Here is a 22,159-nt window from a genome sequence, read left to right as displayed (position 1 = left end):
TACAAATATAGTCTCTTTTTTTCTTTCTTTCTTGAGTAAGGAAGCTCCAAAATGCAGGTGTTTGAGCCTAGCTCAGTGCTTTCTGTGATGGTGGGGAAAATACAGAGCGTAGGGTTTGGTAACGTTCTCTCGTTGCACCGTGATTGGCTCTGTGGTCTGTCACTCAAAAATGAAATCCCCTTGAGTGCTGGCATAGAGTTAGTACGTCCAATGACACACTGTTATTTTGATTTGATTTATTAGGATCCCCATTAGCTGACGCCAATGGCAACAACCATTTAAAAACATCAACATGTAGTATGTGTGTGTGCATCTATCAGTTACACACACATGTCAGTACATACACGCAACAAGTAGGTCACATGGGAGAGGCGTTGTGCCGTGAGATGTTGCTTTATTTGTTTTTTTAAACTAGGTTTGCTGTTCACTATATGAGATGGAATGGTGTATAATACTGTACGTTTCCTTGAATTTGATCTGGACCTGGGGACTGTGAAAAGAATTTATTTAAATTTATTTCACCTTTATTTAACCAGGTAGGCTAGTTGAGAACAAGTTGTCATTTATAACTGCGACCTGGCCAAGATAAAGCAAAGCAGTACGACACAAACAACAACAGAGTTACACATGGAATAAACAAACATACAGTCAATAACACAATAGAAAAAAGTCTACATACAGTGTGTGAAAATGAGGTAGGATAAGGGAGGCAATAAATAGGCCATGATGGCGAAGTAAGTACAATATAGTAATTAAACACTGGAATGGTAGTTGTGTAGAAGATGAATGTGCAAGTTCAGATACTGGGGTGCAAAGGAGCAAGATCAATAAATAATTACAGTATGAGGATGAGGTAGTTGGATGGGATATTTACAGATGGGCTATGTACAGGTGCAGTGATCTTTGAGCTGGTCTGACAGCTGGTGCTTAAAGCTAGTCCTCACTAGGTATGAGACATGGGTCTCCAGCTTCAGTGATTTTTGCAGTTTGTTCCAGTCATTGGCAGCAGAGAACTGGAAGGAAAGGTGACCAAAGGAGGAGTTGGCTTTGGGGGTGAACAGTAGCACCTGTACAGCACGCGCCTGCTGGAGCGTGTGCTACGGGTTGGTGCTGCTATGGTGACCAGTGAGCTGAGATAAGGCAGGGGGCTTTAACTAGCAGAGACTTGTAGATGACCTGGAACCAGTGTGTTTGGCGACGAGTATCAAGCGAGGGCCAGCCAACGAGAGCGTACAGGTCGCAGTGGTGGGTAGTATATGGGGCTTTGGTGACAAAACGGATGGCACTGTGATAGACTGCATCCAATTTGTTCAGTAGAGTGTTGGAGGCTATTTTGTAAATGACATCGCCGAAGTCGAGGATCGGTAGGATGGTCAGTTTTATGAGGGCATGTTTGGCAGCATGAGTGAAGGGTGCTTTGTTTTGCGAAATAGGAAGCCGATTCTAGATTTAATATTGGATTGGAGATGCTTAATGTGAGTCTGGAAGGAGAGTTCGCTGTCTAACAGACACCTAGGTATTTGTAGTTGTCCACATATTCTAAGTCAGAAACGTCCAGAGTAGTGATGCTGGATGGGCGGGCAGGTGCGGGCAACGATCGGTTAATGAGCATGCATTTAGTTTTACTTGCATTTAAGAGCAGTTGGAGGCCACGGAAGGAGAGTTGTATGGCATTGAAGCTCGTCTGGAGGTTAGTTAACACAGTGTCCAAAGGGCCAGATGTATACAGAATGGTGTCGTCTGTTTCGAGGTGGATCAAGGAATCACCAGCAGCAAGAGCGACATCATTGATGTATACAGAGAAGAGAGTCGACCTGAGAATTTAACCCTGTGGCACCCCCATATAGACTGCCAGAGGTCCAGACAACAGGCCCTCCGATTTGCAATGAAGAGCAAGATGTTCTGGGCCAGCTGCAGCTTAACTAGGTGCACATATGCACGTATGTATGAATATACAAGCACACACGCAGATGGATGCACACAGATGCACACACACACACACAAACACACACAACACATATACTCCTACCCTCCACGTCCCTTGTATTTCTACTCTTTCCTGTCACACAAACACATTTGCGTAAAATGAGACAATTTGTCACTTGTTTGGGTTAATGTAGGCAGGATAAACGATCACAAGAACATTTAATGCCACCTGCCAGTTTTGGTGTGCCTGGCATTTGTTACTGCAGTGCTAGACAGCCATTTGCGCAACGCTAACAATGGTAATGTGATTCAGGGAGGGATCGAGGTAACGTTCCCAGAACACCTAATAACACCCAGATGAGTGACAGGATGTTTAAAAAAAAACATGTGTTCTCCTACAGACTACATTGTTATTAGGTTTGGATTTCTTTGTGGTTTAATAAATGGACTTTTACTAGAGCATAGGAGGATAGACTGTTTGTATGCTTGCGCAGCAAGTGTCTGTGTTTCTTAGTTAGCAGATAGGGAATGCCGCTTGACCTACCAAGGCCTCTATCTGCAAAGGCAGATTTAGGAAGGGGAGGGGTCAAGTGGGCCCAAGGATTTGGTCTCTCTGGGAGAATCTCAATTGCATACTCCTCGTGTCCTCTCCTTGCCTCCTTCTCAAATCCCATTGCATGAGAAAGCCAAAGATCCCTCCCCTTCCGACCTTCTCCTCCAATGAGTTTTGAAAAGGAGGCAACGAGAGAGGACGCGAGTAGAATGCAATTGAGATTCTCCCTCTGACCAGCCCTCCTCTCCTCTCCCCACATCCATCTGGCCAAATTGACCAATGGGGTCAGAGCTCTGTAGATCCTTCTGGCTGGCCACTGGACTACTAATCCCCTGTCCATCTGAGCATGCTCAGTAGCAGAGTCTGACCGGCTGACTGGCTGGGGGAGGGAGGCCCATGAGACTAATAAGGGAGAGTGGATCTACAGATTAAGGCAGCCCTCTGCAGCTCTCTGATCCAGAGTGGTTGCGTTAAATGCGGTAGACACATTTTGTAAGAATTGCATTCATTTGTGCAACTGACTAGGTATCCCATTTCCCTTTCCCTACAGTGAGCTCCAAAGGTATTTGAACAGTGACACATTTTTTGTTGTTTTGTAGTTCAGCACTTTGGATTTGAAATGACACATGGATTTGAGTTGACTTTGAGGTAAAAGTGCAGACTGTCAGCTTTAATTTGAGGGTATTTTCATCCATATTGGGTGAACCGTTTAGAAATTACAGCATTTCACATTGCGTTTCAGATTATTTTGTACCCAATAGAAATTAACAGTAAATAATGTACTGTCATTTTGGTGTCACTTTTATTGTAAATAAAAATAGAATATGTTTCTAAACACTTCTACATTAATGTGAATGCTACCATGATGACGGTTACACCAGACTGGTAACGAGAAGACTGTTTCTTTTTGATGTTTTAAAGCTTTAGTTAGCTGCTCCTCAATCACAGCTCATCAGTGACTCTATAGGAGCTCTTGACATCGACCTTAAAATACAGAAAAGTGCTGTGCAATTCAACAACAGCATTTAATGGATTTCCTCAAAAAAAATTCTGACGACATCAGACACAACGTTCCTGGCATTCCCTCTTTCGCCGTCCTCTCCCTCCCTCCTCCCTACACACTAAGTGCTTTTCCCGGAGGAACACGATTGGCCCTCTGGCTCCCAAGATGTCAGGTTTAAATTGAACCTAGGACCGTTGTCGGTCGGGACTAGACCTGGTTCTGAGGACCACTTTATATTCACGGTCTTGACAGGGTGTTTGGTCCTGTCGGATACGGGCTCCTCAAATCCAGTCAATCAGAAAGAATCCAGCCAACCTGTCCATTCTATAGTAGCACAACGCCCACTCTCTCCTATGGATGGACTACATGGACACATCACATCTGGCATTAATGTCAACCAAGATGGTTTGGATGGATGGTTTGACAAAAGAGACTTTAATGATAATGCAAACACACGTGTGCATGGGCACAGACACATGACACACACACACAATTATTGTCTATGATAAGTCTATATTTTTCTACTGTACCTATATCTACTCTACCCACTACCACTAACTCTATCTTCTCTAGGTGCCCACCTTCCTGAGTAGTAGTAGCAGAAGCTTCTTGAGTAGCGGTTGTGGTCAGGTCTGGTTCTGGTGTGGTAGTGGGGAATACGGTTGTAGTTTCAGGTTCGCTTTCACTTATGGAGGTTGTAGTGGGGGCTGAAGTAGTGGTTGTGGTGGTCAAAGGCAAAGTTTCTGACAGTTCTGTGAGAAAACAGATTCCAAGTTGACGGAACAAACAAAACATCCCCCCTCTCCAGTCAAAAAATCCACTGAAACACTACAACAGGGGCAGGCAACCCTGTTCCTGGAGTGCCGCAGGTACTGCAGGATGTTGTTCCAACTAGGCCCTAAACCACTGGTGCTTGAACATTTGTTACATTGCGGAATGGTTTGTGCTGAACGACACGTTTTCCCGAAACGTTCTTGAACAGACTTTGAGATACGTTTGGTCCATTTAGTGGGTGTGCAGGGGTGTGGCTTGAGGCAACGAGTGACTTATTTACACAGCAGCGGTACATTTTAAACCCACAACCCAACCCGTCCCGGTTTTTCAACTGGTCATTCAGTACAACACTGCTTCTGTTCAATTGAACATTCTATTACATTTTCATGTACTGAACGCAGCCCTGACCAACTGAGATAATTGATCAGTTCAGTGATTGCCTAAATTCAACACACCTGGTCTTCCAGGTGGGTTAAATCAGAAACATGAAGAGCCTGCAGTACTCCAGGAACAGGGTTGCCTACCCCTGCACTACAACATTGGCTAGTCCTACATATGACTAGTCTAAAAGCATATGTCATATTTGTTAATTCTTTAAGCCAAGTCTAATAATAGTTTTACAAGTCTATCTTAACCCCACAGATCCCTAGTCAGTCCTATGGGGTGCCGTTTGTAACATGCTATATTTTGTGAAAAAGATCAATTCCGTGCAAAAAAAGTCCTGTAGACTAACCAGGAGAGCCCAGTGCTGTATGTCAGGTCTGATGTTGCCACTTTGCTGATCATTTCCATCTAAGCGCTCTGAGCTGAGAGTGTCTCCACAGAGAGTATTCCTAATCAAATTCCATTTTATTCATTCCTCTAGGAGCTCCTCACCCACAATCACACCGCATTACAGCACACTTACAAATTCCCCTGCTCCCCCTCTCTACCTTTCATACTCACTTCCTATCTCTCTCTCTCACACACACACCGCATTACAGCCCACATTTCCCTGCTCTCTCTCTTTATCTCATTCTCTTTTTCTCTCCCATGCCTCTCCACCAGTGACTTCATTCTAACATAAGAGAGACAGAACTGTGAAAAGATTCCTGCAGTGGAAGCTAGTGTAGCTGGGATTAAAAAAAAAAAAGACATTTCGATGATATGGAAGACAAGCCCAGCACTCCAACCAACAAAAGAAGAAGAGCGGAAGCTGAGAGAGAGAGAGAGAGAGAGAGAGAGAGAGAGAGAGAGAGAGAGAGAGAGAGAGAGAGAGAGAGAGAGAGAGAGAGAGAGAGAGAGAGAGAGAGAGAGAGAGAGAGAGAGAGAGAGAGAGAGAGAGAGAGAGGAGAGAGTGAATGCAACATCCTCTTCTTGGCTTGTTATTACTTACTAGAACCACCGCCTGTGGGGGCACCAGCGATTGCACCTGAAAAAGGGCGAGAGAGGGAAGAAGAAAAAGAAAGTGTATATAAGTATCTGTTTATTTATGCAGTCTTCCTGACCTTGTTAATCACACTCTGTAGAATGATCTTGTGTGTGTTGTGTGTTAAAACAAAACTCAAACAACTGTATATCAGCTTTCTTTAATCCTGACCTTGGTGGGTACCCACAGGAGTGTTCAGGCTTTTTGCTCAGGTCCAACATCACCAACACACCTGATACAACCAATCAACTACCATTAATAATTTGGCCATAATTAGTTAAAATTAGTTGTGCTGGTGCTGGGGTGGAACAAAAGCCTGCACAGTCTGTGGGATGAGGACAGAGGAACTCTGATCTGTATGCAGTTTGCTACTAGATCCTCTGCAGTAGAACACCACTCAAATCTGTTCATCCAGGCCCCTGTTCTCTACCCAACTCTGGTTCTCTGATCATGGGATGATAGGGGAGGCATAGGCTCTCGCCACCAGGCAAGTGCCAGGGGAGTTGGGCCGCCCCCAGAGTAGGCTTGATCTGCCAGAGAGCTGACAGAAGAGTCCAGGCTGGGAGGCAGGGAGGGCGCTCCGCAGTGGTGGACGAAGGGAGGCAGAGGAGGGGTTGGGTGGGGGGGAGTTATGGCAGGATGGGATGTGCTGCCTGGCCTAGATTATTATTTTATCATCGCCAGTGCGAGCAACAGTACATTCTCCAACAAGATCCCCCCCTCCACACTACACTACTCTGCTCTCTGCTCTGAGGTACAGGATCTGGAACCTCTAGTTTGGTTACGGAACCTATTTGCCAGGATCCAGTACCTCTCGTGGAAATGTTTTTTTTAATGTTTTCCTTATAGAATCATAGTCGTGGGATTTGTGCTGCAGCACCTATGATAAATTGAAATACATTTGTCAAAGTTATAGAATTAGGACTACTGCTCTCTGTTCAAAAATACATTAAATCATTCAGAACAGTCCACCAGGATTAGGCCTATAATTTCGCCATAGAGGATCAATAGCTTCCTTTAAAAAAAATTGCCTCGCTGTGAATTGTGTCTATGCCAATCACAAGGGTGTCAGGAAAGCGCGGCAAATCTGTCAGTGAACAGCATGCAGCCAAAACAGGCCTTTTTAAATATTTCTAATAAAATCGCGGGAAAACACAGGTTGGAAAGCAAACGTCTTCAGATGAAAAGAGAACTCTTTGATCTGTCTGTATGTTGCCAAAATATTTGAGCAACTTCCAAATAGGCCTAGCGAACAGTAGCCTAGGTACAAAGTAAAACAAGAGAGTGCATCGGACATCGCCGGCAAGTGAGCTGGGCATCATTGGGTGAGTCAGTGAAAGCTTTTTTAGAACTATACTTTCCTCCTCATATTGTACAATGTCTCCTCACACCTAGGCCCAGGCTATTAATGGATTCAAGACAAGGTTGTTTTTATTGATCTCAGTTTCTCAGTTTGTCAGTGTCAAAATAGCCTGTCATTTCAATCTTTTGTGCAGTCTTAAAAATATTCTGCTAAGTGTCCAGTCATGTAAAATGATGTAAAATGTAATTATTTATCAAATTAGTTTATAAAAGGCCAAACTTTTCCAGGACTCTATAGGCTAACAATGTTCCAGAACCTCAGAGCCCCCCAGGTAACCCTACTCTAACAATGTTCCAGAACCTCAGAGCCCCCCAGGTAACCCTACAATAACAATGTTCCAGAACCTCAGAGCCCCCCAGGTAACCCTACTCTAACAATGTTCCAGAACCTCAGAGCCCCCCAGGTAACCCTACTCTAACAATGTTCCAGAACCCTCAGAGCCCCCTACAATAACAATGTTCCAACCCTAGAGCCCCCCAGGTAACCCTACTAACAATGTTCCAGAACCTCAGAGCCCCCAGGTAACTCTACTCTAACAATGTTCCAGAACCTCAGAGCCCCCAGGTAACCCTACTCTAACAATGTTCTAGAACCTCAGAGCCCCCAGGTAACCCTACTCTAACAATGTTCCAGAACCTCAGAGCCCCCAGGTAACCCTACAATAACAATGTTCCAGAACCTCAGAGCCCCCAGGTAACCCTACTCTAACAATGTTCCAGAACCTCAGAGCCCCCAGGTAATCCTACTCTAACAATGTTCCAGAACCTCAGAGCCCCCAGGTAACCCTACTCTAACAATGTTCCAGAACCTCAGAGCCCCCAGGTAACCCTACTCTAACAATGTTCCAGAACCTCAGAGCCCCCAGGTAACTCTATTCTAACAATGTTCCAGAACCTCAGAGCCCCCAGGTAACCCTACTCTAACAATGTTCCAGAACCTCAGAGCCCCCAGGTAATCCTAACAATGTTCCAGAACCTCAGAGCCCCCAGGTAACCCTCTAATGTTCCAGAACCTCAGAGCCCCCCAGGTAACTAACAATGTTCCAGAACCTCAGAGCCCCCCAGGTAAACCTAGCCCTAACAATGTTCCAGAACCTCAGAGCCCCCAGGTAACCCTACTCTAACAATGTTCCAGAACCTCAGAGCCCCCCAGGTAACCCTACTCTAACAATGTTCCAGAACCTCAGAGCCCCCCAGGTAACCCTACAATAACAATGTTCCAGAACCTCAGAGCCCCCCAGGTAATTCTACTCTAACAATGTTCCAGAACCTCAGAGCCCCCCAGGTAACCCTACTCTAACAATGTTCCAGAACCTCAGAGCCCCCCAGGTAACCCTACTCTAACAATGTTCCAGAACCTCAGAGCCCCCCAGGTAACTCTACTCTAGAGTCTAGATGCACTGGGTAAGAGAAAAACAACTGTCTCTTCATCTCTCATTTCATTCAGGAAATTAGTTGGAGAAGTCTGGGGAATCCACATCCATCCTTCACAGATGGTTCAATTAAATATGAATAATCAAAAAGAACATAAGAACATAATATTTTATTTAAAAGATCATAAACAGGTTCCAACATACTGTAAAATTCTCATAATTGAACTAATTGGGATGTAAAGAATATAATTAAATTAACTTGGTATGAGTGAGCTATGTAAGTGGGTCCTGTTCAAAGTGGTCAAGGAACAGAATAGAAATGAATAGAAACAGAATAGAATAGAACTCTACTGTATAAATGGGGGATACGTACAGGTGTTGGGAGATCCGTTGGGTGTGGGCAGGTAGGAGCCAGCTTTCCAAGACTTGGCCTTGAAGCCCTTCTTGCAGCGCTGACAGTCCTGTCCCGTGGTGTTGTGTTCACACTGACACTGGAGGTTCCCCTCTTGCAGCAGGCACAGCGACGAATGCAGGTTACACTTACACCTGAGGACAAGGGATAGGAAGAAGGGTGTGAGTGTGTGTGAAAGGAGGCACAGAAGTGTGCATGTGTGTTTTTTTCTTCCAGACACTTACGTCTGTGAAAGGGTAGCAAAGGCACAGGAGTGTGTACTCGCTTAAGCATATTGCAGCGACTTTAACCCAACACCTAGGCACCTTGTCAAGAAGTTCAGATCCCTTGGGGGTGCAAAGTTGTCATCAAGGAAAAGGGTGGCTGCTTTGAAGAATCTCAATATGAAATGTATTTGGATTGTTTAACAATTTTTATTGGTTACTACAAGATTACATAGGTGTTATTTCATAGTTTTGATGTCTTCACTATTATTCTACAATGTAGAAAATAGTCCAAATAAAGAAAAATAAAAAATGTTGACTGTTACTGTATACCTCCAATCATTTTTTCAACGGGTACCGGGTGACCTGAAGACAAGTCTTGTGAGGCCTGTGGGCATCCTAGAGCAAAACCTTTCCACAGAGGGCTCATATTAGTGTGTAGCCCAAACTGTACAGACTGAAGTTGGCAGATCAGCTGTACCAACTTCAGACGAGTCCCAAGACGCAGAAATGGAGACCACCATCGTGTTCTTTAGAGTCTCATCTTTCCATAGAGGGGTCATCATCGTTTCTAGGTAAAAACCGTTCGGACGCTACAGACGATTTGTGAGAAGACCGATTTTCGGGATGTCTCATGGTCTTTTTACGGGGATTTTTGTATTATGCTAATTCGACTTCAGGGGAGGTGTGGACATCAACCTTGGGGGGTTGAAGCCCACATACAGTCTTTTTAATGTGATTTTGAAATCATCACTTTATGTCTTATACATCACTGTGTGTGTGTTTAAAAAATATATATATCTAACTCCATAATAAAAAATGTTTACAATTTATTTCCCAGAACCTCCTTGGGCCAGTGGAATGCTCCGTCTGATTGTATGAGTGTTAGTAAAAAACCATTTCATATGAAATTAGAGATATGTACATACACAGCCTGATTGGTTGATTGGATGGTCTAGAGCCCACCCCTTACACCCTCGAAAAACAACAACAAAGGCACATGGTATTCAACCTGTCAGTTGGACCTGGAGTTGGAGCCTGAAAGTGATGAACTTCCACAGGTGTGTAGGCTTCTTTGTTTTGTCATCAAAACAAAAAGGCATACAGTACATCATGCATCTTAATTTGTTGTATCATTATTGTACTGTTTTCATTAGACCACCAGAAGATGCAGGACCAGAACAGCCTATTTGCATTGTGGGACCATCCTGGCCTATACCCTGTCTGCCATCTATTCATTGCACAATGCCATGATTATCTACAGGGCTAACTATAGGCTTCTGCATCTCAGAGCCCAAACACATACTTATTATTGCTTGTTGTGTTAAGCCTATGATGCAATGGCCCATGGTGTAATCTTCAGTATCATCACAAAGTATATTCAGAATTTTGCAAAATGTATTGAAATTTTTCAAATTTTGAATGAATTCAACAGAATGAATTCTGTTGTTGAAAGCCAATAAAGAAACCAGACTGCAAATGAAAGGTTGTTGTCAGTTCGCCTTGTAACATTATGAAGTGACAAAACAATTCCATCCCACCTGAACAGGTTGAAATTCCACTTTTTGACTTCATAGTGTGGAAAAACTACACTTCCCATTCAACTGATCCCAGTCGGAATGAATGTGTAACTTAACGTTAGAGTTGTTTCTGTGTGGCTAATATGCCTAAATCCTCTGGAGTTTATGTGGGAGATTAACTCATTTACTAGTCAAAAATAGATTTTTGTCCAAGGATGTGAATCTGTGATATCTTGTTGCATTCGTATTATGTGACTAAATTAGCGCCTTTTTCCAGATGAGCGGCTGGATTCCAATACGGGTTGTTTCCGCTGGAGTGGACAGATATCTGAATGTCTGCATAATATATTCAAAGAATAAACCCTATTCATGATCTTATTTTTCTGGAGTTGTGGTTTTTTCTACTTCTCTTGGTGGTTTTCCTTTTCCTATTCATGATCTTATTTTTTAGTTGTGGTTGAATTAAGTATATTGTTTGTCTTGTTGAAATGGTCCTGCTTTGGCGGGGATGGCGACCCACATGGAGACGCCGTCCCTGTCACTTCGGCTTAAGGTGTGTTACTGAAGCTAACGTCACTGTGGAGGAGTTTCTGGTCGCGGTAGGAGAGAAGGTGGGATATGAGAATGTTGCTTATGCGTCACGGATGAATAAAGCGGTGGTGTTTTTTCTTAAGGAAGAGCGTCTTGTTGATCGGATGGTTGAGCATGGTGTACTTCTTAATGAAGAGTGTCTTGTTGATCGGATGGTTGAGCATGGCGTACTTCTTAAAGAAGAGCGTCTTGTTGATCGGATGGTTGAGCATGGCGTACTTCTTAAAGAAGAGTGTCTTGTTGATCGGATGGTTGAGTATGGCGTACTTCTTAAAGGTATGTTTATTCAAGTTACTCCGCTTTTTTCTCCGTCAACAAGGGTAACGATTTCGAATGTACCACCGTTTATTCCCAATGAGCTATTGGAGCGTGAGTTATTGCGGTTTGGGGAAGTTTGCAAGTTCAATTAAGATTGTCCCGTTGGGTTGCAAACACCCGGCTCTGAAACAGGTTATGTCGTTTTGGCGACAGGTGTTTATGTTTTTGGACTCGCCGGAGTGGTCTTTGGAGTTATCGTTTAAAGTCAAGTATGACAACAGACTGTATATGGTTTATGCTAGTATGGGTAGTCAACAGTGTTTTGAGTGTGGGGATGGTGGCCATAAGCGACATGCTTGCCCGAAAAGGGAGAAGGCGGAGGGAGGGGCGCAGGAGGTCCTCGTAACGCCTGGGCCCACTGATGTAAGGAGAGGTGGTCCGACAGTGGTAGAACAGTCACAAGCACCTGTTGCTGAGGAATGTTGGGGGGTATTTTTATTAAGTGGTGTGTGAATCTTTTCATGAGGGTTCTCTTCCTGTTTCCTGTCAATGTGCTGGGCTTTCTTTGTTTGCCCAAAAAATCGGTGACCTGTTGCATTGCTGTGTGAAGAATATAAAATTGTATTTAATTTCAGGGCAGTTATTTTGTCTGGCAATTTAAGAGCGAAACTTACTGGTTTCTCTGTGCCAGGAGTAATGATAGCACTGTCTGCGTATGCAGATGACGTGACCGTTTTTATAACAGGGAGTGAGGTTGTTAAGGTTCTCTCAAATGCTCTAAAGGTGTATGAGGGGGCCTACTCAGCAAGAGCCAATTGGGAAAAGAGCAAATCGCTGTGGGCAGGTCAGCTTCAGACGAGGTCCACTCCATGGTTACCAGGGGGGCTTCAGTGGGGCAGAGATGGGATGAAGACTTTGGGGGGGTTTGTTTTCTAGGCTCCAATGTCTTTCAGAAAAATAACTGGGAGGGTGTGGTGGAGAAAGTGTATGCCAGATTGTCAAGGTGGAAATGGGTGTTATCCCAGCTGTCTTACAGAGGAAGGGTTCTGGTTGCCAATAATTTAGCTGTCTCTACCCTGTGGCACAGACTAATGATTTTACGGCCAGCGAAGGGGGGGGGGGAGGGGGTAAGAGCTTCAGAGGAGCCTTGCCAATTTATTTTGGTCTGGACAACATTGGATTAAAGCTGCAAGTTCTGGTGGACATTTCTTCCAGGATCATGGCTTTCCGGCCTCAAGCAGCCCAGAGACTGTTGTACAGTGACTGTCCTAGCTGGGTCGACACAGCCTACACATTGATGAGGAGACCGGGCTGTTTGGGCTTAGACAAGCATCTTTTCCTCTTAAAGCCAAAGGGGGGTGATTTGTCTGGCTTGACTCCATTTTATGAGTCTGATATGCAGGCTTGGAGAGTTCTTGTCAAGTCCCGTAAGGCGGGCATGCCACCAGGGATGTGGCTTTTTGAAGAGCCTCTCTTTTTACAACACTGCCATCCAGTCCTGTGCTATGGGTTCATCCAGCCTACGTTCATGTGTGTGGGTGTACCAAGCTGGGTCATTTGATGCGGAGTAGGAGCAGATCATTGCAGGAGCTGGGAGAAAGAGCGGGGATCCGATCATCTCACCTACGGAGGAAGGTTGTAGCTGAGGTCTGTAATTCCTTGCCAGTACTTCATCGGCAGTATGTGACTGACACTTCCAATTCTGATCGGTGGATGGAGGGTCTGGATGATGTGTTCCCTGCTCTGAATGTTAGTGCTGCGGTGGGGACATTAGAGGAGGACGGAGGGTCTGGATCATGTGTTCCCTGTGCTGAAGGTTAGTGCTGCGGCGGGGGCATTCGAGGAGGACGTGGAGATGCTGCTTTCCATCCATACCCCGGAGCTGGGGGAGTTCAAGGAGCTGGAGGAGTTCAAGGAGCTGGGGGAGTTCAAGGAGCTGGGGTAGTTCAAGGAGCTGGGGTAGTTCAAGGAGATGGGGAGTTCAAGGAGCTGGGGAGTTCAAGGAGCTGGGGTAGTTCAAGGAGCTGGGGGAGTTCAAGGAGCTGGGGGAGTTCAAGGAGCTGGGGGAGTTCAAGGAGCTGGGGTAGTTCAAGGAGCTGGAGGAGTTCAAGGAGCTGGGGGAGTTCAAGGAGCTGGGGGAGTTCAAGGAGCTGGGGGAGTTCAAGGAGATGGGGGAGTTCAAGGAGCTGGGGTAGTTCAAGGAGCTGGGGTAGTTCAAGGAGCTGGGGTAGTTCAAGGAGATGGGGGAGTTCAAGGAGCTGGGGTAGTTCAAGGAGCTGGGGGAGTTCAAGGAGCTGGGGGAGTTCAAGGCGGTGGGAAATAAGGCCATGTACATAATATGTAAAAGTGTCAATATGGAAGACACAAAATAACAGTATTCGGGGACAGGAATCTGTGGATGTGGTGGGAATACTGGAGGGGATGTTTGCAGGGTTGAGTTTGCCTATTACAAAATGGTTAACAATACTGATCTGTTTATGAGTATATCGGGTATTCAGAGGCTGTTGTGTTTAGTTACTGTGGAGGAAGATGTTTAATTGATGTATGAGTGTTTACCGTGTTGTGGGTTCCCAGACGCAATAAAGGTTATTTAAAACTCAATCTCTCTCTCTTTCTCAATATCCTCTCTCTCTCTCCTCTCTCAATCTCTGTCTCTCTCTCAATCTCCTATTTCGTTCTCAATCTCCTTTCACTCTCTCTCTCTCCTCTCTCAATCTCTGTCTCTCTCTCAATGTCCTATTTCGTTCTCAATCTCCTGTCAATCTCTCTCTCTCTCTCTCTCTCTCTCTCTCCTCTCTCAATCTCCTATTTCGTTCTCAATCTCCTGTCACTCTCTCACCAGTTCTCTCCTCCACTGCTTCCACTGCATTATCTTCATTCATTTTGTTTGATGATAGTACCGAGCTCCACTACATAGTGGAGGAACGCACATGAATGCCCTGGACCAGCACTAAATAGCACCATGATAATGCCCTGGACCAGCACTAAATAGCACCATGATAATGCCCTGGGCCAGCACTAAATAGCACCATGATAATGCCCAGGACCAGCACTAAATAGCACCATGATAATGCCCTGGACCAGCACTAAATAGCACCATGATAATGCCCTGGACCAGCACTAAATAGCACCATGATAATGCCCTGGACCAGCACTAAATAGCACTATGATAATGCCCCGGACCAACACTAAATAGCACCATGATAATGCCCCGGACCAGCACTAAAGAGCACTATGATAATGCCCTGGACCAGCACCAAATAGCACTATGATAATGCCCTGGACCAGTACTAAATAGCACTATGATAATGCCCGGACCAACACTAAATAGCACCATGATAATGCCCCGGACCAGCACTAAATAGCACTATGATAATGCCCTGGACCAGCACCAAATAGCACTATGATAATGCCCTGGACCAAAACTACAGTTGAAGTCGGAAGTTTACATGCATTCAGTTTACATACATCATTAAAACTCGTTTTTTAACCACTCCACAAATGTCTTGTTAACAAACTATAGTTTTGGCAAGTCGGTTAGGACATCTACTTTGTGCATGACACAAGTCATTTTTCCAACAACTGCTTACAGACAGATTATTTCACTTATAATTCACTGTATTACAATTCCAGTGGGTCAGAAGTTTACATACACTAAGTTGACTGTGCCTTTAAACAGCTTGGAAAATTCCAGAAAATGATGTCATGGCTTTAGAAGCTTCTGATAGGCTAACTGACATCATTTCAGTCAATTGGAGGTGTACCTGTGGATGTATTTCAAGGCCTACATTCAAACTCAGTGCCTATTTGCTTGACATCATGGGAAAATCAAAAGAAATCAGACCATAGACCTCCACAACTTTGGTTCATCCTTGGGAGCAATTTCCAAACGCCTAAAGGTATTACATTCATATGTACAAACAATAGTACGCAAGTATAAACACCATGGGACCACGCAGCCATCATACCGCTAAGGAAGGAGACACATTCTGTCTCCTAGAAATGAACGTACTTTGGCGCGAAAAGGGCAAATCAATCCCAGAACAACAGCAAAGGACCTTGTGAAGATGCTGGAGGAAACAGGTACAAAATAATCTATATCCACAGTAAAATGAGTCCTATATCGACATAACCTGAAAGACCGCTCAGCAAGGAAGAAGCCACTGCTACAAAACCGCCATAAAAAAGCCAGACTACGGTTTGCAACTGCACATGGAGAAATGTCCTCTGGTCTGATGAAACAAAAATAGAACTGTTTGGCCATAATGACCATCTTTATGTTTGGAGGAAAAAGGGGGAGGCTTGCAAGCCGAAGAACACCATCCCCACCGTGAAGCACGGGGGTGGCAGCATCATGTTGTGGGGGTGCCTTGCTGCAGGAGGGTCTGGTGCACTTCACAATATAGATGGCATCATGAGGTGGGAACCTTATGTGGGTATATTGAAGCAACATCTCAAGAAATCAGTCAGGAAGTTAAAGCTTGGTCACAAATGGGTCTTCAAAATGGACAATGACCACAAGCATACTTCCAAAGTTGTGGAAAAATGGCTTAAGGACAACAAAGTCAAGGTATTGGAGTGGCCATCACAAAGCCCTGACCTCAACCCTATAGAAAGTTTGTGGGCAGAACTGAACAAGCGTGTGCGAGCAAGGAGGCCTACAAACCTGACTCAGTTACACCAGCTCTATCAGGAGGAATGGGCCAAAATTTACCCAACTTATTGTGGGAAGCTTGTGGAAGGCTACTCGAAACGTTTGACCCAAGCTTAACAATTTAAAGGCAATGCAACCAAAAACGAATTGAGTGTATGTAAACTTCTGACCCACTGGGAATGTGATGAAAGATATAAAAGCTGAAATAAATCATTCTCTCTACTATTATTCTGACATTTCACATTCTTAAAATAAAGTGGTGATCCTAACTGACCAGAGACAGGGAAGGATTAAACGTCAGGAATTGTGAAAAACTGAGTTTAAATCTATTTGTCTAAGGTGTATTTAAACTTCTGACTTCTGACTGTATATAGCACCATGATACCGCCCTGGACCAGAGCTATATAGCTCCACGATGCAGGGAGATGCCACACTCGATCCACACGTCCACTTTGTAAAACAAACACTCACACACATGAACACACACTAAGTCCACTTAGACAGGGAAAATTGGACATCTCTCTTTCTATGGGGGCAGGTTTGCTACATTCCCCTATGACTCCATGACATTCTCTATCTCTCTCTCGTTCACACACACACAAACGCATGCACACCTGCTTCCCCAACTCCTGACACTCACCATCTCCCCCTCCCATCTCCACTATTGCACAACTTTGTTTTTACGGATGAGTGACGGTGACACTGAGGGTTTTGAAGAGTGTCTTCTGCTCTCCTGCCGAGGACAGCTTGTTGTGGGATTTCTCAGTCTCTCTACTTACAGTCCCTCCGCAGACAAATAATACATGGGCCACAATCATATGTTAATGTGCAAGATGTCTAACTGCTCCATATCCCTCACTGCAAAGACATCAACGTGAAGTAAGAGGAGCAGAGAAGGAGAGAGGAGAGGAGAGGAGAGGAGCGGAGAAGGAGAGGAGAGGAGAGGAGCAGAGAAGGAGAGAGGAGAGGAGAGGAGAGGAGAGGAGAGGAGAGGAGGAGAGAGGAGAGGAGCAGAGAGGAGAGGAGAGGAGAGGAGAGGAGAGGAGAGGAGAGGAGAGGAGAGGAGAGGAGAGGGAGAGGGGAGGAGAGGAGAGGAGAGGAGCGGAGAGGAGAGGAGAGGAGCGGAGAAGGAGAGAGCTCTTAGTCAAGGGACGTGAAGAGGAGCAGAGAAGGAGAGAGGAGAGGAGAGGAGAGGAGCAGAGCAGAGCAGAGAAGGAGAGAGGAGAGGAGGAGAGGAGCAGAGAGGAGAGGAGAGGAGAGGAGAGGAGAGGAGAGGAGAGGAGAGGAGAGGAGAGGAGAGGAGAGGAGAGGAGAGGAGAGGAGAAGGAGAGAGCTCTTAGTCAAGGGACGTGAAGAGGAGCAGAGAAGGAGAGAGGAGAGGAGAGGAGAGGAGAGGAGAGGAGAGGAGAGGAGAGGAGCAGAGAAGGAGAGAGCTCTTAGTCAAGGGACGTGAAGAGGAGCAGAGGAGAAGAGAGGAGAGGAGAGGAGAGGAGCAGAGAAGGAGAGGAGAGGAGCAGAGAAGGAGAGAGCTCTTAGTCAAGGAGAGGAGAGGAGAGGAGCAGAGAAGGAGAGAGCTCTTAGTCAAGGAGAGGAGGGGAGAGGAGAGGAGCAGAGAAGGAGAGAGCTCTTAGTCAAGGAGAGGAGAGGAGAGGAGAGGAGAGGAGAGGAGCAGAGAAGGAGAGGAGCAGAGAAGGAGAGAGCTCTTAGTCAAGGAGAGGAGAGGAGAGGAGCAGAGAAGGAGAGAGATCTTAGTCAAGGAGAGGAGAGGAGAGGAGCAGAGAAGGAGAGAGCTCTTAGTCAAGGAGAGGAGAGGAGAGGAGCAGAGAAGGAGAGAGCTCTTAGTCAAGGGACGTGAAGATAGAGGACAGCAGGATCCATCACACACAGAGAGAGAGAGAGAGATATGCAAACACATCCCTCTGTCCACTAGTTAGTAGCCCCACTCACGCAGATGGACAGAGATGGTGGCCTGTCTGTCTTTGTGCCTGCCTGTCTGTGTGTATGGTCTGAATTAAGTTGTGCACCTGTCTCTCTCTATCTCCCTCCCTGGTAGTAACGTACAATGTGTGAGAGAGACCTGTGTGTGTGTGTGTGTGTGCATGCACGCACGTGTTTGTGTGTGACGCGGGGAGGAGAGCCAGTTGGAGAGATGCGGCAATTAGGGGAATAAATACGAATAAAACATAAACAAACATCAAGGGAGCGTTGTGGCAGAGGGAAGAGGCGAAGGAAGGATAGAGGAGAGAAAGACTGGGGAAGCAGCCGTTAATAGGCCTTTAACTCTCTGTCTTTAACGCCTGTTCCTCCCTCCCTCTCTCTCTCTCCCTTTCTCTCTCCAGGGACTCAACTATCACTCCCTCTCTCTTTCCCTTGATCATTATCTCTCTATCGCTGGCCCAATAGTTCCCTCTTTTCTGGTGTGGAACTCTTCTTCTCTCTTCTCATTTAGAGTGACTCCCTGAACCTCTTTCTGCCCATCCTACTCTTGCCCTCTCTGTCTTTCTTCACTTTCCATGTCTCTTCTCTCTCTCACCCAATGGACCATACAGTGTAAAGTTATTGGGTTGTGGGGGGCAAGGGGAGGATGTGCGAATCCCTTCCTCTGAGATGAATGGATGATGTAGGAGAGGAGGAGGGTTTACTACTCTGCTATAGAGGGGCTATCAAAGTGCTGCCGGTCTGCCTTGCTCCCTGACTGCAGGGGAACACCAGGAGGACGGTCTGCATGGATGCCTCTCTAACTGGGATGGCAGACACACAGCAGGGGAGATCTACCCCCTGTTCTTTCTCTCTTTATTAGTCTGTTTTTCTCTCAATTCAATTCAAGGGGCTTTATCGGCATGGGAAACCTTGTTTACATTGCCAAAGCAAGTGAAATGGATAAACAAAGTGAAATAAACAATAAAAAGTTAACAGTAAATATTACACACACAAGTTACAAAAGAAGAAAGGCATTTCAAATGTCATGTCTTTATACAGTGTTGTAGTGATGTGCAAATAGTTAAAGTACAAAAAGAAAAATAAATAAATAAATATGGGTTGTATTTACACTGGTGTTTGATGGCCTTGTGGCAACAGGTCACGACAGATTTGTACCTTGTCAGCTCGGGGATTCGAACTTGGTCACAAATCTTGCTGCTGTGATGGCACACTGGTATTTCACCCAATAGATATGGGAGATTATCAAAATGGGATTTGTTTTCAAATTCTTTGTGGGTCTGTGTAATCTGAGGGAAATAATGTGTCTTTAATATGGTCATACATTTGGCAGGTTAGGAAGTGCAGCTCAGTTTCCACCTCATTTTGTGGACCGTGCATAGTCAAATATTTCCTTAACCTGACCACCTGACCCAACATTTTCTGCCACTGTGTACACTCTGTTTAGGGCCAAATAGCATTCTAGTTTGCTCAGTTTTTTTTTTGGTAAATTCTTTCTAATGTGTCAAGTAGAGGTAGAGCGATTCATGATTTTTCAACGCCGATGCCGATTATTGGAGGACAAAAAAAAAGCTGATACCGATTAATCGGACGATTTTTATATATATACTTGTAAAAATGACAATTACAACAATACTAAATTAACACTTTTATTTTAACTTAATATAATACATCAATAAAATCAATTTAGTCTCAAATAAATAATGAAACATGTTCAATTTGGTTTAAATAATGCAAAGATAAAGCGTTGGAGAAGAAAGTAAAAGTGCAGTATTGCCATGTAAAAAAAGCTAACGTTTAAGTTCCTTGCTCAGAACATATGAAAGCTGGTGGCTCCTTTTAACATAAGTCTTCAATATTCCCAGGTAAGAAGTTTCAGGTTGTAGTTATTATAGGATTCATAGGACTATTTCTCTCTATACCATTTTATATTTCATATACCTTTGACTATTGGATGTTCTTATAGGCACTATAGTATTGCCAGCCAAATCTCAGGAGTTGATAGGCTTGAAGTCATACAATGAAGAGCTACTGGCAAATGCAGGAAAGTGCTGTTTGAATGAATGCTTACGAGCCTACTGCTGCTGCCTTGAAATCGTCCTGTTCTTCCCAATTAAGGTGCCACCAGTCCCTGCTGCTGAAAAACATCCCCACATCCCCACAGCATGATGCTGCCACCACCATGCTTCACCGTAGGGATGATGCCAGGTTTCCTCCAGAGTTCAATCATGTTTCTCATGATCTGAGAGTCCTGTAGCTGCCCTTTGGCAAACTCCAAGTGGGCTGTCATGCCTTTTTACTGAGGAGTGGCATCCATCTGGCCACTCTACCATAAAGGTCTGATTGGTGGAGTGCTGCAGAGATGGTTGTCCTTCTGGAACCATAAAATCTCCACAGAGGAACTCTGGAGCTCTGTCAGAGTGACCATCGGGTTCTTGGTCACCTCCTGGACCAAGACCCTTCTCCCCCGATTGCTCAGTTTGGCCAGGCGATCAGTTCTAAGAAGAGTCTTGAGGGTTCCAAACTTCTTCCATTTAAGAATGATGGAGGTCACTGTGTTCTTGGGGACCTCCAATGCTGCAGAAACAATCTTGTCTCAGAGCTCTACAGACAATTCCTTTGTCCTCATGGCTTGGTTTTTGCTCTGACATGCACTGTCAACTGTGGGACCTTATATAGACAGGTGTGTGCCTTTCCAATCAATTCAATTCACCACAGGTAGACTCCAATCAAGTTGTAGAAACATCTCAAGGATTATTAATGGAAATAGGATGCACCTGAACTCAATTCTGAGGCTCATAGCAAAGGGTCTGAATACTTAGGTAAATAATTTGGTTTTTAAATTTTTAATACATTTGCAAAAATATCTAAAAACCTATTTTCACTTTGTCATTATGGGGTATTGTGTGTAGATTGGTGAGGAACATTTATAATTTAATACATTTTAGAATAAGGCTGTAAAGTAGCAAAATGTGGAAAAATGGAAGGGTGTGAATACTTTCTGAATGCACTGTACATGCAAATACACACCCCCACACACCAGTGGAGGCTGGTGAGGGGAGAATGAATCATAATAATGGCTGGAACAGAACAAATGGAATGGCATCAGAAACTATGCGTTTCATGTATTTGATACCATTCCACCTAGTCCGCTCCAGCCATTACCTTGAGCCCGTTCTTCCCAATGAAGGTGCCACCAACCTCCTGTGGCACACACACACACACACACACACACACACACACACACACACACACACACACACACCATAGTGTGCAGCCGGGTCATTGATCAGCAGGCCAACCCCCCCTTTCCTTCCTTCCCTCCCTCCTCCCATTGTAAATTCAGCAGAGCTAATTGGACATGACTGCCTTTATGTTCCCGCTTCATAAATTTCTTTACTCTGAAGGAGGAGGATCGATTTTCCTGGAGTGCAGTGCAGTCTTCAGGAGTGTGTGTGTGTGTGTGTGTGCTCATGCGTGCGTGAGTCTCTTCAAACTATCTTCGCCTCACCAATCCTCTTTTTCTCTATCGCTCTCTTTGTCTTTGATGGGCTCAGTAAATCTATAACGGAACTCCCCTTCGATGATCTGGTGACCGGAATAATTATGCGCCTGTGGTTCTCCTTCAAACGATCTTCGCCTGACCAATCCAATCTCTTTTTAATTTAATTCAATTAAAGGGCTTTATGGGCATGGGAAACATATGTTAACATTGGTTTGTTATCTAATTCACTTGATTTGGCAAAGTGAAAAAACAATAAAAGTTCCCCAAAAATATGTCTACAGTACCAGTCAAACTTTTGGACACACCTACTCATGTAATTAATGTTTTATTATTATAGATTCTTCAACGTAGCCACCCTTTGCCTTGATGACAGCTTTACACACTCTTGGCATTCTCTCAACCAGCTTCACCTGGAATGCTTTTCCAACAATCTTGAAGGAGTTCCCACATATGCTGAGGACTTGTTGGCTACTTTTCCTTCACTCTGCGGTCCAACTCATTTCAATTGGTTTGAGGTTGGGTGATTGTGGAGGCCAGGTCATCTAATGCAGCACAGGTCATCTGATGCAGCACTCCATCACTCTTCTTCTTGGTCAAGTGGTCCTTACACAGCCTGGAGGTGTGTTTGGTCATAGTCCTCTTTAAAAACAAATAGTCCCATTAAGCACAAACCAGATGG

The 22,159-nt window shown here is 44.8% G+C and overlaps 1 protein-coding gene across 2 annotated transcripts in view; it reads right to left on the bottom strand.

Annotated features, from left to right (window-relative positions):
- The window catches only part of LOC115146871 (netrin-G2-like), a 157,706-nt gene that overhangs the window by 54,135 nt on the left and 81,412 nt on the right, over positions 1–22,159 (bottom strand). The window contains exons 4-6 of one of the 2 annotated variants that reach the window (XM_029688891.2): positions 8,773–8,945; positions 5,632–5,667; positions 4,064–4,234 (exon numbers count right to left, since the gene is read on the bottom strand). In XM_029688891.2, the coding sequence (XP_029544751.2) occupies positions 4,064–4,234; positions 5,632–5,667; positions 8,773–8,945 (380 nt within the window). The remainder of the gene's footprint in view (positions 1–4,063; positions 4,235–5,631; positions 5,668–8,772; positions 8,946–22,159) is intronic. The other variant, XM_065004622.1, reaches the window with a different exon arrangement.

The sequence above is a fragment of the Oncorhynchus nerka genome, linkage group LG19, assembly GCF_034236695.1.
Source record: "Oncorhynchus nerka isolate Pitt River linkage group LG19, Oner_Uvic_2.0, whole genome shotgun sequence".
Lineage (NCBI taxonomy): Eukaryota > Metazoa > Chordata > Actinopteri > Salmoniformes > Salmonidae > Oncorhynchus > Oncorhynchus nerka.
Note: the sequence above shows the minus strand (reverse complement) of the source record. Positions and strands in the feature narration are given on the sequence as shown.